Source organism: Scomber japonicus, chromosome 18, assembly GCF_027409825.1.
Source record: "Scomber japonicus isolate fScoJap1 chromosome 18, fScoJap1.pri, whole genome shotgun sequence".
In the NCBI taxonomy this organism is placed as follows: Eukaryota; Metazoa; Chordata; class Actinopteri; order Scombriformes; family Scombridae; genus Scomber; species Scomber japonicus.
In genome coordinates this window covers 10,960,244-10,975,479 of record NC_070595.1, presented here as the reverse complement: position 1 = coordinate 10,975,479, position 15,236 = coordinate 10,960,244, and the positions used below count along the sequence as shown (strand labels likewise).

Genomic DNA, 15,236 nt, shown 5'->3' with positions numbered 1-15,236 from the left:
ATGTCCTCGGGAAGAAACTCAAAGAGTATACAGTGCTCACTTTATAGAAGACATTTAATGCTTCAGTGAAAACAGATCTGAAAGGCGTGTCTGACTCAGAATCAGAGTTCTGTTTTTCAGGAACTGGTATTGATAAGAAAGAGAAAAGGGCTGATGAAAACTCAGCTAAAGTCATATTTTATTTATAAAATGGTAGTTATTCAAATGTGTAGCTATGTATGCTACACTTTGTAATGTATCTATTGTACTGTACACTGTGATAAATGTGTGTACGTAATGACTGTGTAACCAACATGGGCGTAGGCTCATGGAAGAAATGAAACAATAACGGACGTCAAATAACTTTATTAGTCCTTTTTACCAAAAAACAGTGACACCAGCATCTCCGTTATCAGAACAGAATAACAGATACCCATCTCTGTTTCAGCAACATACAGTAGTCAGAGTCATAGTTGTGGTTTAGCTCATATTGTTTCATTTCAAAACATAGTAACCATGTCATTTTATCTAGTAACTTTTGTGTGTATAAAAGGACAAATATATAACCAACACAACAACAACAAAAAGAAAATTCTAGAAGATGCAGATCTTACCAAGAACTGTTAGCTCCACTAAATGTATACTAACTTTGTGATATTGGGCAATGACAACGTATGACCATGAGTAACTCATCATGAAAGGGAAAAGGTTAACTCACCACTACCACTATAATGTCCAAAATTCCCTGAAACCTGGCCAACCAAGAGAATGAAGTCAGGCATTATCAAAGTGGTCTACATCCCATCACAGGTGAGTATAGTAACTACCGACTGGTAGTCCTGATGCTACGCTCATTGTTGCCAGAGACTTCAATCAGGCACACCTTAAGAAGTTTATACCTGACTACTATCAACATACTGACTGTGCCATAAAGGGAAAAAACACACTGAATCACTTCTACACGGCATTCAAAAACAACCCATGTTCGGCTGAAAGTACAATACGTGGCACCAAGTGCTGCAAGAATAAAGTGAAAAATTCATTAAGACCTTTTCTCACTGTTGTGGTTGGGAAGTAGGTAGCAGCTAGACAAGGCCAGCACTGAGGGGCTCAGAAACAGCTTCTACCCTAAAGCTGAGGTTACTGTCTAAATCTCGGGGTTTAGAGCTACAATAATATTTTTTTTTTGTTGCTATTTTTGTTTCGGGCGGTTAACCGTAAACTGTCTTTTCATGCATCCTGTTTTTAATCATCTGTGTAGGCTTTTTCCATCTCTGTTCATCAATGCTGCAAATATATGTAATTCCTTTCCATGTAAAATCTTGAATATATGACCTTTTGAACTTTTTTCTCCATCACAGTCAGATAAAGTATATTTGACTACCCTGTCTATAGTTGAGTATAAATGAGTTATCTAATCTAAATCCAATCTAATCTAATCTAATCTAATCTAATCCAATCTAATCTAGTCTAATCTAACCACACATGTTTTTCTCAAAAGATAATCTAAATGACAGTGTACACATAACTGCTTGAGAGTTATGAAACTGTGCCCCCTCAAAAAAGTGGGTGCACCACGTGCCACTGCACTCAGCCAACACACTTTGAAGATATGTTCATTACACCCACCTTTGATTGATAAAAGTTCAGTCAGGTCAACTATGTGAGGTCACTTATCGGAAATTGTAAACAAGAATAGAAAAGAGAGTTTAAGGGAAACTATATATTTTCTGCAACAACATCAATGCCAGTGTTTCAAGGTGTGCAATATCCTGAAAGTGACATCTGACAGAATAAGCACCAAATAAAGGTTTCGGCTGCTAGAGCAAGAGTTACATAGAGGAAATGTGTGACTGCACTGTGCTTGATTGATTAACCACTGATACTTGTTGTGTTTAGATGGCAGATCTTGAGGAGACAGTATTATGAAACCAAAATATGTATCCTTATGGAGTCCAGAAAACAAGATTGTGTAATTTGAACTCCTTTCTGGGGTTACATTTCAAGGCTAATCATATATGTATGTGTTTCTGTATTTTGTAAGCTTTTAGATGAGTCTTCATTAGGATTAGGATTAGCTAAATAGCTCAATTTAAAATGAACTTCACAACCAGTAACAACATCTGCGTGATAAGGGCAAATAATGTGAGAGGGGGCCAGCTTTTTAGAGGCTGTAAATTAAAACAGCTGATCATGCATTTAAGAGAAAATGACATACAGTGTCACCATGGACAGAAAGGGGAAACTGAACTTGTCACAGAGGAAACTCCCACAGAGTTCTCGACAGTGTTCATGAGGAGCTGGCAGACAAGAAGGAAGCTATGTTGACAGACAAAGGAAAATCTTCATAATGTACGGTATGTAATCTGTGAGACTGACTTTGTGATATTTTGTGGATAGTTGAGTATGTGTGAGCTTGTGTGTTCTGTGCTGTGTATATTTTTACTGTGTTTAATTTTAACTTTTCATATCATAGTTTCATTTTGACTTTAAAGCTATAAAGATCACTGTACAGAAGTGTTCATTTGCGGCGATATTCGTGTAAATTCAGCTCTAATTTTCTGTGATCATAATATTTTTATCTGAAAGCTGTAAGTCAAAGGCAGCTGGGCTTGCTCTTTGGTATTCATAAGAGAAGGTAAAGCCTCTTGAAATATTGTGAAATGTGCTGATGACTCAGATATGAGCTAAATTACTGTGAATTTCTAGACAGACAAAAATTGTGGAAGTTAGTGAGGATGATTGGACAACGCACTAAAAGATATATAAAATAAAAAATCGACCATATAATCCAAATAATCACTAAGAAAAAACACACACATTACAGTTATATAAGTAAATAGATTAGATAGATAGATTTGTCCATGTACATACTGACATTTGACAACACTAGTGCAGTGCCTGTTCAGTACTGCTTCAGGGAATGGAAACAGCTGATGGGAGGTGTGAATGATGGTATATACACCAGCGACATGAAAGAAACTAATATTCTATTAGACACAGATGTTAAGTAAGGTTTGTGAATCTTTTCTCACGTCAAGTATAATGAGAGCAGCAAAATGTGCATCCTAAAATAAAGTGGATTGATTGTATTGGGCTCTTATTTAGTTTATTATCTGTGATTTCATTTCAGATCATTTGAGTGGGTATATTCACTCCAAATATTTCTGCTTATATGAGACACGCTTCCTGTAGGAATTAGCCCTAAGAGTCCGTCCATTCTTGATTGAAAGCTGTGTTTTTGCTGTCTACATTTCTCTTTTCAGAGCACATCATGTAGAACAAACCTTTCTTTGGCTCGTTGTATGGCTCTGATCACCAGCACTGCTCATTCTTACGTTTCTATTATAATGGTGTACACAAAATCTGAAACATAAATATTTTTGTTGGTGAAAGCAGGGACTTGAGTGTTTAATGAACACTCACACTCACACTAATCCAAATTCAATGTCAGATTCAGAGAAATCTCCACTCCAGTAGCAGAGGATGGTTACCATTTCAACAGAGCTGAGTGGCTCACTATTCACAGCCCTGATCTCTGGCTGTGACATGCATCCCACTGCTACACAAAGCTGTTGGCTTGTTTATTCAGAGTTTATTCATATTAAATGTGTTGCATGTCCAAATTGCACCAAACAGCTCTGCACGCCTTTATGTCCAAAGCAATACTTCCACCAAGTGTGTGGTTGATTTGATGAACAGTTGTGGAGCAAGACCAGAGAGATACAGAGTGCTTCCTATATAATTAGATGAGGAAGTTTTCTGTGTACGTGCGTATGTTTGAGTTAATCTCCATGTCTCTGATGTTACCCAGCGGACAGTCTCATATCAGCATCACTGTTAAACCTACCACTTTGCTCTTCTGCATCACAAACATGAAAAGGTTGAGGTATTTGGGGTTTTAAAGTCATTGTTGAATTCCCACATTCTTCTAATGGGGAATTCCCCAACCAGCTACTGTAAACAGTAGCAAAAAACACAGAAGTGGAGGTCTGGTATGCCTGACTGACCCTTAAAATCCCCCCTTTGGTGTGTCTTTTTTTAAACTGAGCTGAAATTATCACCCACATTAACACCCTTTTTATTTTGTTTTGACTTTATCTATTCAAATAGTCTCTCCTTTCTTTAAGTGCACATTCTGCAGTTTTGTTTTTAATATTTAAAAACTGTGAAAAGGGTGAAACATTAAGGTTTCCACAAGTTATTCTACAAAAATATTAAAACATTTTATTTTTGTATTTATTGAGAGATCAACATTGTTATTATATTTACAATATATATAAAATATATTACGTTATTATTGTAGGAAGATTATTTTTTATTTTCATCAGGAAGCCAAAATAATCACAATAAACCAGTGAATTGTACGTCACTAATAAATCGTTTTTTTACATTTCTTAAGCTTTGAAGTGAACTAATAGTGCAGCTTAATGATAGTTTGTGAATTTTAGGAAGCAGGGAGGATTGAAGTCTTAGAGGCTTTTGAGTGCAAGTAATCACATTTGAAAGAAAACTGAATGCATAAAAAAACAACCTAAAATAAAGTAGCCACTTATAACTCTCTGAAAATGTAATTTGCATTAAAGCTTAGGAAATAAATTGATTTTAAAAGATTATATTGATCAAAACATTTAAAAAATCACTTTTAAAATGCTCTCATGTAATTGAGGAAAATTGAAAGAATATTTTCATAGTAATGTGTCTGTATTGTACAACCTTTGGTAACTCCATCCTTTTTAAATACATTTATAAGTGCCTTTTTCTTATTAGAGATTATCCCATTTTAAAGGTGTAAACATTTCCTGCAGAGTGCGATGAGCACCAGGCTGTAGATTTGGACCGAATGCTAAAACCACTCATCTGTGCCACCAGTGTTTGTTATTTTACGTTGGCAGCATGTGTTTTCTTTTTTTATCAAGACCCATGACATGTGAGAGAGAGAGATAAGAGGCAGGCGGATGTGTGGTGACATCCCACAACAGGCACATAGGCAAAGCGGAAGTGAGTGCAGGCAATGCGGTCATGAGTCATTTCTTCATTATTTCTAGTAAATGAACTATACATTTTCACTCTGTATATTTATCTCTCTCTCTCTCTCTCTCGCTCTCTCTCTCTCTCCTCTGTATACACCCTGCCTTGCCTGGCACCTACAGACTTCTTGATAATGTGAAGAGTTACACAGAGTTAAGTGATTGCTGTGATCAACTTAGAAAAAGGGGCTCCAATATGCCCTACATGTCCCTTGGAATGATGCCTCTCTTCTGGGTCATGATTTGGTCAATGCTCCCTCCCTTGGTTCTCCTCTCTGATCTGAATGATTGTACCATCGATGAGAGCAGTAGCTCACAGAAAGGTAAGTCTGTGCAGTATTCATCTGACAAAATACACCTCAGGATGCTTTTAGAGTCTATCGAATCTTTTACTTTAATTGTAATATGTTGTAGACTCAATATAATTACACAATTTCTGATTAAAATATACAGAAAAGGGATAGTGACAGTATAGATTCAGTACAAAATAATAGCCATTAAGCACAGTTTAGCACATTAATTGACCAAAATATTTCTCTCCCAACCAGTATCTCCATTGCTGGAATCCTTACAGTGCCATAATGATTACAAGTCCTACGTCTACTGCCAGTGGAAGGATGCGTCAAACCTAAACACAACACTGTGGTTCCAAAACGGGTACGAACACTATTGGAGAGCAAGGTGACAAGGAGGTTTAGCATGGAGGATTCATCAATCTAGGGCCATGGTTTTCTGACCCACTGCTCTGTGTCCATGTCTTTGCAGAAAACAGAAGTGTGAGCCTTACAAAGCTGCAGTCAAGCACCCAGAAGAGCATGGAATTGTCCGGTGCAGATATGCAACTGATGTGTTTGTGATCAGCACCACACACACTGTCGTGTTCCTCAACAATAAAACACCAGACCTCTGCTTATCACAGCCACACAGGGCTCTGCATCTCTCGCAGCACTGTGAGTTAACATGACATCTGTCTATAATAGCAGTAACATTTACTATAATTATCTAAATAAATCATGCAATTGAGTATAAATATTTACATTTTGTATAGAAATAATATTTGTTGTATTCTTGTGTTGTATGTTTTGCAGTGAGAGCGCGCCCACCGGTGAATCTGTCTACCAATGATTCAGATGATGGAGGCCGTTGGCTCACATGGTCCAGCCCCTACCCTTCCTCCTCCTCCCTGAGCAAAAACCTCAAATACCAGCTGAGCTACAGGCCAGACAGACTGGATGACTGGACTGTAAGCACCAAACACGCATATTGTGCTACCAGCTTTTAGCCAAATGACACTGAAAAACATTGTATTTGAAAGTCACTTTTGTGGGCTTGTTAAGCACTTGTAGGTGGTTTGCTAATCCAGTTTGATGCAAAATGGGTGTTCTTAATTCTATCTATGACCTCACAGTGAATGTGGAAACAATAAGTGTACCAAACTGTACCTCTTTGTAAAACATGACTCAACCTCCATCACATTCTTTTTTTTCACACTCTTTCTGCAGATTGAGAATGTCACAAGTACCACTGTGAAAATGGAGAAGCGATCGTTGCTTGCAGGTCGCATGTATGAAGCCAGGGTGAGGGCCCGGGCCAGTGTGGGTCAGTGGAGCGACTGGAGTAATGTGGTGACCTGGCAGACTGAGGAAGGTGAATCACAAAATATGTGTAGGGGATTGAGCTTTAACTCTGACATTTTTGACGGAGTAAACCGTTTGACTTGCATATTTAATGTCCTGGACCGAAATCCTTTTCTTCTGATAGGAAACCTGCTCCTTATCTTAGCTCCTCACATTTCTAATCTTCTCCCTCCGTCCATTTTCATAGGAGCCCAGAAAAACTCTGGAGTTTGCCGATGTTGTTATTAACTCGCTCTCTCTTGCTGTAGATGCTGGGCAGTTTCCCATTTTGCATTGTGTGCTGGATGGAGAGGAGGAGGTGATGTGTAGCTGGGAGGTGAACAGTCAGCTGGCTGATTTCATTACCTACCAGCTGACCTGTACCAATCAGACTGGATCGTAAGTCAAGCTGCATACGTGTGTATGTGTGTGTGCTGGAGGTCATGTTTACATGTGTAAAGCTGTTCTTGACAACACCATCTGGTTGAAGTTGAAAAATCTAGCTATCCATTTGTTCAGTCATCTGACCATTCCTCTTCTTTTAATCCCTGCCTCCAGGTCTGGGAGATGCTGTAATAACACAAAGATCACTCCTGACCCCAGTAGGTCCGTGCTGAGGTACAGCTGCTCACTGAATGTCACAGACTCTGCACATCTGCTGCTGGAGCTTAAACCAACACGCAGTGCCAAGAGTTTTAGCGCCTACCAACACAGTGAGTGGACTTAAGAGAGAGGGCACAACATCATAACAGAGAATGACTTGGAGGTGGTGTGGGAGGGATAGAGGGGGATTAGCAGGTTAAGAGATAGTGTGACATGTCCCACCAAAAAAAATTGCACACAATAAAACTGCAGGAGCTGTGCAGAGGCACTGAGCAGAAGTACTGGGATGTGATTGAGTGCCCCCACCTAGTGTTTGAATGGCACAACTACACTCCATCCATGTCTGTTGATTAATAGATTATCAGATAAGATAAGAAGTTACTGTGGTAATTGTGGTTTTGAATATCTCCGTATATACTCTGAGTTATATGAAACTTTTAAGAACCACAGTACACACAAAAAGATGAATCAACTTTTTCTGCATGACTAATCTCCACAATCTAATCTCTTTGTCCACAGTTCGTCCCAACTCACCAACGAATGTAAAGGTGAAGGAGGTAGACAGTAACTGGGTCGTGGAATGGACTACACCGCCCACACGTCGCAACATCAGGCTGTATTATCATGTGCGGTATTACAGGACACAGGATCAGGTAAGAGACGTTAATACAGATGTTAGCGTGTTTTTCCTGTCCAACTCTGAGCTCTTTACAATAGACACAAAGTTGTAAAAATGTATAATGATTTGTATTTACATTCTTCCATTAGGATTCGATTCCCCTGCTTACCATTTCAGAGGGCACCTTGTCCGTGATCATCAAGCAACAGTCTCTGGACCCGTCCCAGCGCTACCAGGTCCAAGTCAGGTCTCTGGTCGTCTCATCAGATAGTCAGGCTTATAAGGGTCCCCCCTCTGAATGGACTGATCCAGTGGAATGGACCTCACATGCAGGTACTGCACAGAAGCAGCAGGCACACACATACAGGTGGTGCTCACACAGTCCAAGAAAGGAAGGAAATCAAATATTTAAAAAATGATCCTTCTGTCTTGTGTCCCATGACAGCCCCCTGGTCCCCCATCAACTTGATCTATGTCTTCATCAGTGTGTTTGTGACTACTGTCTTCTGCGCACTCTACTATACCATCCCAGCTTGTCAAAGGTGCATTATTCACACTCACTTTATTCAATGTTGTACTCTTAACTACTTCCTTGATGTTTGTCAAGTCAATAAGTATAAAACAGATTATTAACAGGTATTTCATGTTTTTAAGTGTGGATTTTTTCGCTTTTACGGTAAATCTAATCTAAATCTTTATGTGGCATATTTTGAACAAATAGGAGAGTAATTCTGTGGGTGGAGTCAGTTCCTTCTCCGGGCAAAAGCAAAATCCTTTCTGAGATCAAGGTGAGACTGGATCATTCTTCTGTTTGCCTAACTTCTTTCCATTTCTGCTCTAAATTATTCAGCATATTAGTGTTTTTCAGATTGTAGTTAGTCATGTATTTTTTTTAATTTTGTTTTTATTTATCCAGTCTGCCACCAGCCGGACCCTCATGCAGAATGAGAACACTTACATCTGCAAAGTGCTGAGCTTGGACAGCTTATCTACATGGTAATACGTTGTACATTTGACATTTCCAGACAGATAACAATTCTTCTATCAAAAATGAAAACATAATTAGTGATGATATACAGCTGCTGTACATCCAACAGAGAATAGTGTGGAAAAAGCCATAATATTCAGGACAGTCTCATTTGTGGCCAATCAACTGGCATATCTCCTGAGACATGAATATAAAATGACAAGTCTAATGATGTGTTGATGCATGAATCAATAAATTACTGACAAAAGATTTTCTTTTTTCTCCCTCCTTGCAGCTCCTCAGACACTGCGCTGTGGCCAACCAAGGACAAGCATTTGGAGCAGTACAGGGACTGCTGGAACTCTGATAACCTGGTCCTCTCTGTTGAGAAGGTTAATGGATCTGACACGTCTTCCTTGAGCTTCAGTGGGCCATATATCTTCTGTCAGGTCAGTTATTGTCATTTGTCAGGTGTGCAGATGCAGAGAATTTCGCAAACACTCAGCGTCATAATAAAGAATAAAGAATACAGGGACAGGCATTCATTTCTAAATTTAAATGAATAAGAACAAAAACAATAAATGTCACACTGAGCAACATTGTGTCTATCTGACATGCAGACACCAGAGCCAAACTGCAAGTCAGCGGAAGACAAGGGTGAAGAGAAAGAGGAGAAAAGGGAAGAAACCTCTTCACATGACACTGCATCCCCTTCCCCTGTGAATTTTACTCTTTTTGGGGAAGGTTATGTGTGTCTGCCCAACCGCAGCGCCTCCAGGTCCACACAGGATTTGGTAACTCATAGTGATGCCAACACAAGCACACACATGCACAACAACACTGAGCAGGACCAACTGTGCCCAGATAACACACAGAGGTCGGATAACGGGGACATTCAACCGGGCCTCATCGAGCCCACCAGCGGCCACCGGCCTCCAGCCTACACCTCAGGACCTTTTACCCCCTGGCCTCAAGGGGGCAGTGTACAGGCCTCAGGGTACTGCCTGCTCCCACAGCCTTCATGAGAGCAGCACAGTAATCCACACCATGCAAGGGAAGAGCATATGAAAAAGGACCAAATGAAGGTTTTTGCTTGTTTTTTCAAAAGCATTCCACTTTCTCTCAACTTATCTATGCTTTCTTGTTAAAACATGCAGCAATATATATTGTATCATGTTAGAGATGACTTTTTCAGAACCCCTTTATTGTGTGTGACCTAACATCAGGTCAGACATCTGACCAATGGAGGGCAATAGTGAGCTGAGCCTGCAAATGCCACCATCTCTGGTGCCACTGCAGATGGACTGGCGGACATGAAGATAGATTTCAGTGCTGCACACAAAACAATTATTTCTGTCTGAACTTCATTACACATACTGGGTCTGCATGAAATAACAGGATCACATACAACAATCTTACATAATACAACAGCCCATCAAAAAATGTATTCATAGATGTTTTGTTTCTTCTTTTCTTTTTTCGAGACTGTCATTCAAACTTTTCCTGAAAATGAGGATCATTAACAGAATTTACTGCTTCCTGTTTCACATATACCACAAACTCTCAAGAAATGTTTTGAAATCTACTTCTTCAAAATTTCTGCACAGCAGTAAGAATGACGTTCATTGCATTTCATGGAAAAAAGCTTGCTGATTGCCGTGTTCGCTGCGGTCATGTAGCTATGCGTGTTTGCACAAAGGGGTGTGAGTTTGGACCTTGTTGCCAATGTGGTAACTAAGTGTTGCTGAATGTATAAATACAGTATGCTATCTACTTTGTGATGTGATGTTATTGCTGTGTTAAGTGGCACCAGTAATGTAACTGTATGCAGGTTTTTAGGAGATGGAATATGAAAGTACTGGAATATATTAAGGGTTACTTTACATGAAATGTGCCATCTTCTTCAGGTGTGTTTGAGGCCTGTTTAATGCTAGTAAAGGATCATGAATGAGTAAGCTCAGTGAAAAAATATTGTAAAATTGTAATGGTTTGCAATGTTTACTGCACTTTTGTATTGTGATAGTGATTTAAACTTGAAAAAAAGTATGTTATATGAACTTTGTTTTGTTTGTATTTTTTACAGTCCAAAACTTCTCCAGAATTAAATATATATTTGTTTTGCTATATGTCTGTCGGACTATTTATTAAAAAGTACTAAACTACTAATTCATTTACAATTAATGTATATACACTATGATAAAACTTTAGTAAAAAAGTAAAATTACAAGCTAGCTCCCTTTAGCATGAGTTTAGCTAGGTTTCTTTCTCAGTCATAATTGAACTGTCTCATTTACTTATGGAATAACTACATATCAAGAGGCCATTGTCATTGTCATCTGTGATAAAGACTTTTTTTCACTTATAGGTAAGAGCAAATATAACTTATATTCTTCTAACAAGCACTTTTAGCCGTGGCTATCTTGCCCGTAAGCTATTGCTCTAGATAGCCTGTGTCTCTTAGAATAGCTCTGTTGTTGTCTTTCTAAATAACAAAAGAAAGCAGTTTAGTCCAGACCAGAGTGCAATACAAAGCCAGAATGCAATAACTACAGAACTGGTTAATGTGGTGTGGCTTGGGTTTGATCTATATTTTGCTGTTACTGCAAATTTAAAAAGTTGTTTTTACACGTTTTCTAAAACAGACCTAAACCAATTTTGACCAAATGTGCAGTTACTGAGGTTTTTTTTTTTTGAAGGGCAAAAATGTAATTGAGCACATAACCATCATCATCTCTGTCTCTTTCTCTAATGTACAAAAGTCTACTAGGGGCTACATGAGTAAGATTTGTAACAAACTCACAACTTACAAAGTATGACTAAAAAGATGGTAGCTCAAGTCTCTCTTCCTTATCTTCTGCTTAATCAGCTTTTATCTATGGGGATCTTTTTTTTCTGTCTGACATTTTTTGTTCTTAACCTTGTGCACTCTATCTCTCTATTTTTGTAACAAACACACACACACACAAACACACACACACAAATTCACATCGTTATCTAATTTATTGCTCTGTTTATTTGCACATCTGTCTAGCCTTACAGTGTTCTGCAGAGTATTCAGTCTCTTAGCAAGTGTGAGTGTGCATATGCTTATGTACAGCATACATGTATGACATTGCACCATAATGTAACTGTAACCATTATTATCATGAACATATTGTGCTTTAGCAATGCAAACGTCTTTCTTGTCTCTGCAAACAGAAAACAATGCTGGAATTCCAGGCACGCTGATATCAACTTCCTGTGTTTTCAGCACATCGCTAGGTACAACTTCCTGTCTGATGAGGTTTGAGGAGCAGTTTGACACACACCAACTGAGTCACGATGCCCGCCAAGATGTTAACATGCTCATTTATTTGGCCTTGACCATGGTGGTGGGAAGGGAAGGTGATTTGATGTGTTTTCCCAGCATTCCAGGCCTTTTCAGATTCTCAGACCCCCAAAAAGCAGTCACATTCCACAGTCTCACAGTCAGTGTTAGAAAGCTATTGTTCCCTCTGACTGACTGACTGACTGACTGACTAACTGACTGACTGACTGACTGACTGACTGATATCTATACTCATTAGTGGGGAGAATAAAGGGGATAGGTAAAAGGACAATGGTGGGTGTTAATGGAAAGACCAGCATAAGTGTGCATGTGGTAGATGAGGGGTTGTCATTTGTGTACAGCACGTCCCTGTCCTTTGTCGTACATAAAAACAGGAAAATAAAAGTGCTGGAAGGTGTAGGGAGTGCGTGGCGCCACACGGATGCTTGTGTAACCTCCTGTTCAAAGGACTCCTGTTTCCTCATGACTATACATCAGGGAATCCAGACCAAACTGAAACACAGATGATCATGGCAAAGACTGTGTGGTTTCTTGTCATGTCTTTTTTTTGTTTATTTGTTTCTTTTGATGTATTTGCTTTTTACTGACCCAGTGGTGTAGTAGAGGGTATGCATAGGTATACTTTTTCTGACCTTGTAATCAGCCAAAAACGCATAGAAATATACAAGAGGCTAGGTGATCTACCCATCTAACTAGTCGTATACCCACCTCATCAACTATAACTACAGCCCTGCACTGACCACAAGATGACAGATGAAATTAAACTGATTATGATACAAAGTTGGGAAGACACAGGTGAAAACAAACTTGCTGCAAGATGCATGTATGTTCTGACACATTTTAACATGGGTGGTTTACCATCTAAAATGCACATTCATGGAATAATCAGGACATTTCATACATCATGAATAGATGCAACAAGGAATGTGTCAACACTCTTACTTGCCTCAGCTGTAGTATCTTAAATTCCTGCCTGTCGACTGAAGCATGTTTTTAATACCACAGATGAGTGAAAACCATCCCTCCGATCCACCAGATGAGATAGGAAGAAAAAAATACAACTTGAACAGGCTTTTAGTTAAGTAACACTGAAGCTGCCCCTGTTCTGCATGGATGCACATTCCCAGAGGTCCACCACATGTTTAAAAGCCTGCCTTCACACACACACACACACACACACACACACACACACACACACACAGAGAGAGAGAGAGAGAGAGAGAGAGAGAGAGAGAGAGAGAGAGAGAGAGAGAGAGACTTAGGAGGACACTTCTTTTCTTTACATTCATTCCCAGGAGACTTAACCATTAGCTACTACACATCTCAACCAAACCTTTACTCCAACCTTATCCTCAAATTTAGTCTTATCACTAATATGTGATGGTTTATGTTTGATTTATGTAGAAGTATTTGATACTTTTTACTTGTACTGTACTCTTCTACATCTTAAGTAAATAACCCCATAGATTGGGAACTACTTAACTAAATTATCCAAACAATATATGCAGTAATATATAAAGTAATTAAAATTAAGTCTAGGTTGACTAGCTACAATAGTAAAAGTATGATTAGTATGTAATTATAAATGTATATCACTCACATGAGCCATTTTAGTAGATTCTGCTGATAATACTTCAGTGCTTACAGGACAGAATACAGGACTAACATTATTGCATTAGTACCTACTGAAGTAAAGGTTCTGAATACTTCTTCCAACACTCCATGCATTGGGCAAAAAGCTGCATAAACCCTGGAGAGGTCACACATAGAGACAAACAAACACCTTCACAGTCACTGTTATGGGCAACTTGATCACCCAAGTTCACCTTACCTGCGTGTTTTTGAAGTAGATATTGGCTAAACATGCAAACGCTACAGAGAAAGGCTTTTATAAGCTACATCAGGCTCAAGCCCTGGACCCTCTTGTTGTGAGGTGACAGTGCTGACCTTTTGTGTTGAGTTTTTTCTGGGTCATAGCTGGAATTAACTGTCGGTTCTTTGGATTTTCATTCATCATTATATTTTTCCAGTGGTTATTTGATGGTTAGGTAATAGTGTTGTTGAGACTCAACAAACCATATCGCCCTTTAAGGTCAATCAGTCAGCTATGAACCATCCTGTGTCTTTAGTCACAGTCTCTGGTCCCTCAGAGAAACTCCCACACTGCCATGGTGATTGACCCCTGTGTGTGTTTGAATGAGAGCGAGCATGCCTGTGTGTGTTTGTCACAGTCAACAAGCCTCCACGCACCTCTCTTCCCTGCTCTTGTTTGATGTCCGTGGGGGGTGGGGAACTGCTCGGACACCCGCAGAAAGCAGGCATCCCACCTCGATGATGAATTTGGAGACAGTGTGCTGTTTAGAAGTAGAACGTCTGTGTGAGATTGACAGTAGGGCAACGGGAAGTATTGCCTGAATACACATTAAATTTGAGGAGTCACGTACAGGATTAAGGATGAGATGTGGATGCTAGAGAGCTTTCTGTAAGCTGTTATTTGAGATTCAGCATTTAAGATCAGACCCAGTGACTTATGCTATATATGTTGAGTAAAGACCGTGATCAAGCCCAAAATATGAAAGTATGAGAAATATAAAGCCTTTATATGGATTATATCTGGATATAATCAAATCATTTGCCTCAATGCCAATCTTCGTAGTATTCTGTTTAGACAGATGACTTTTTGACTCGATCATTAGCATACATAGATATGCAGCTAGCTGTGGGGGGGTTTTTGCAGCCAAGTCAAGTAAGTAAATGTGAAAATCAAGTGTGTGCTAAAGTTCACCTACTGTACATTTTGTCCAATTAAAACAAAGCTCATGGTGCATCACTGAGGCTGAGAACTCAATACAAGGCAATTCTGCACTCATGAATTAACAGAATTAATATGATGTCTCTGGAGAGCCAAACAGGCTCAGTGAATAAATGCACCTGTGCTCATGAGGGAACAAGTATGCTGTCACTAAAAGTTAAAAAATGTGTCCTTGCAACTTCTAATGTGTCAGGTTAAAAAGCCCCACCTGCTTTCTGATTATAAGATGCTGTACATAGCTTCAACAGCTGAACTCTAAATGGTCCATGACACTTCAGCGTT

At 39.2% G+C, this 15,236-nt stretch overlaps 1 protein-coding gene across 1 annotated transcript; it reads left to right on the top strand.

Moving 5' to 3' along the window:
* Positions 1-2,323: 2,323 nt before the first annotated feature.
* csf2rb (colony stimulating factor 2 receptor subunit beta) lies at positions 2,324-10,919 on the top strand. Its single transcript, XM_053338439.1, has 16 exons — positions 2,324-2,336; positions 4,899-4,980; positions 5,133-5,332; positions 5,558-5,666; positions 5,775-5,959; positions 6,098-6,252; positions 6,512-6,656; positions 6,895-7,024; positions 7,184-7,338; positions 7,748-7,881; positions 7,997-8,180; positions 8,293-8,389; positions 8,569-8,635; positions 8,764-8,843; positions 9,110-9,263; positions 9,435-10,919. Exons 3-16 carry the CDS (start codon positions 5,206-5,208, stop codon positions 9,837-9,839), a joined length of 2,127 nt encoding a protein of 708 aa, XP_053194414.1. The 5' UTR covers positions 2,324-2,336; positions 4,899-4,980; positions 5,133-5,205; the 3' UTR covers positions 9,840-10,919.
* The last annotated feature ends 4,317 nt before the right edge of the window (positions 10,920-15,236 follow it).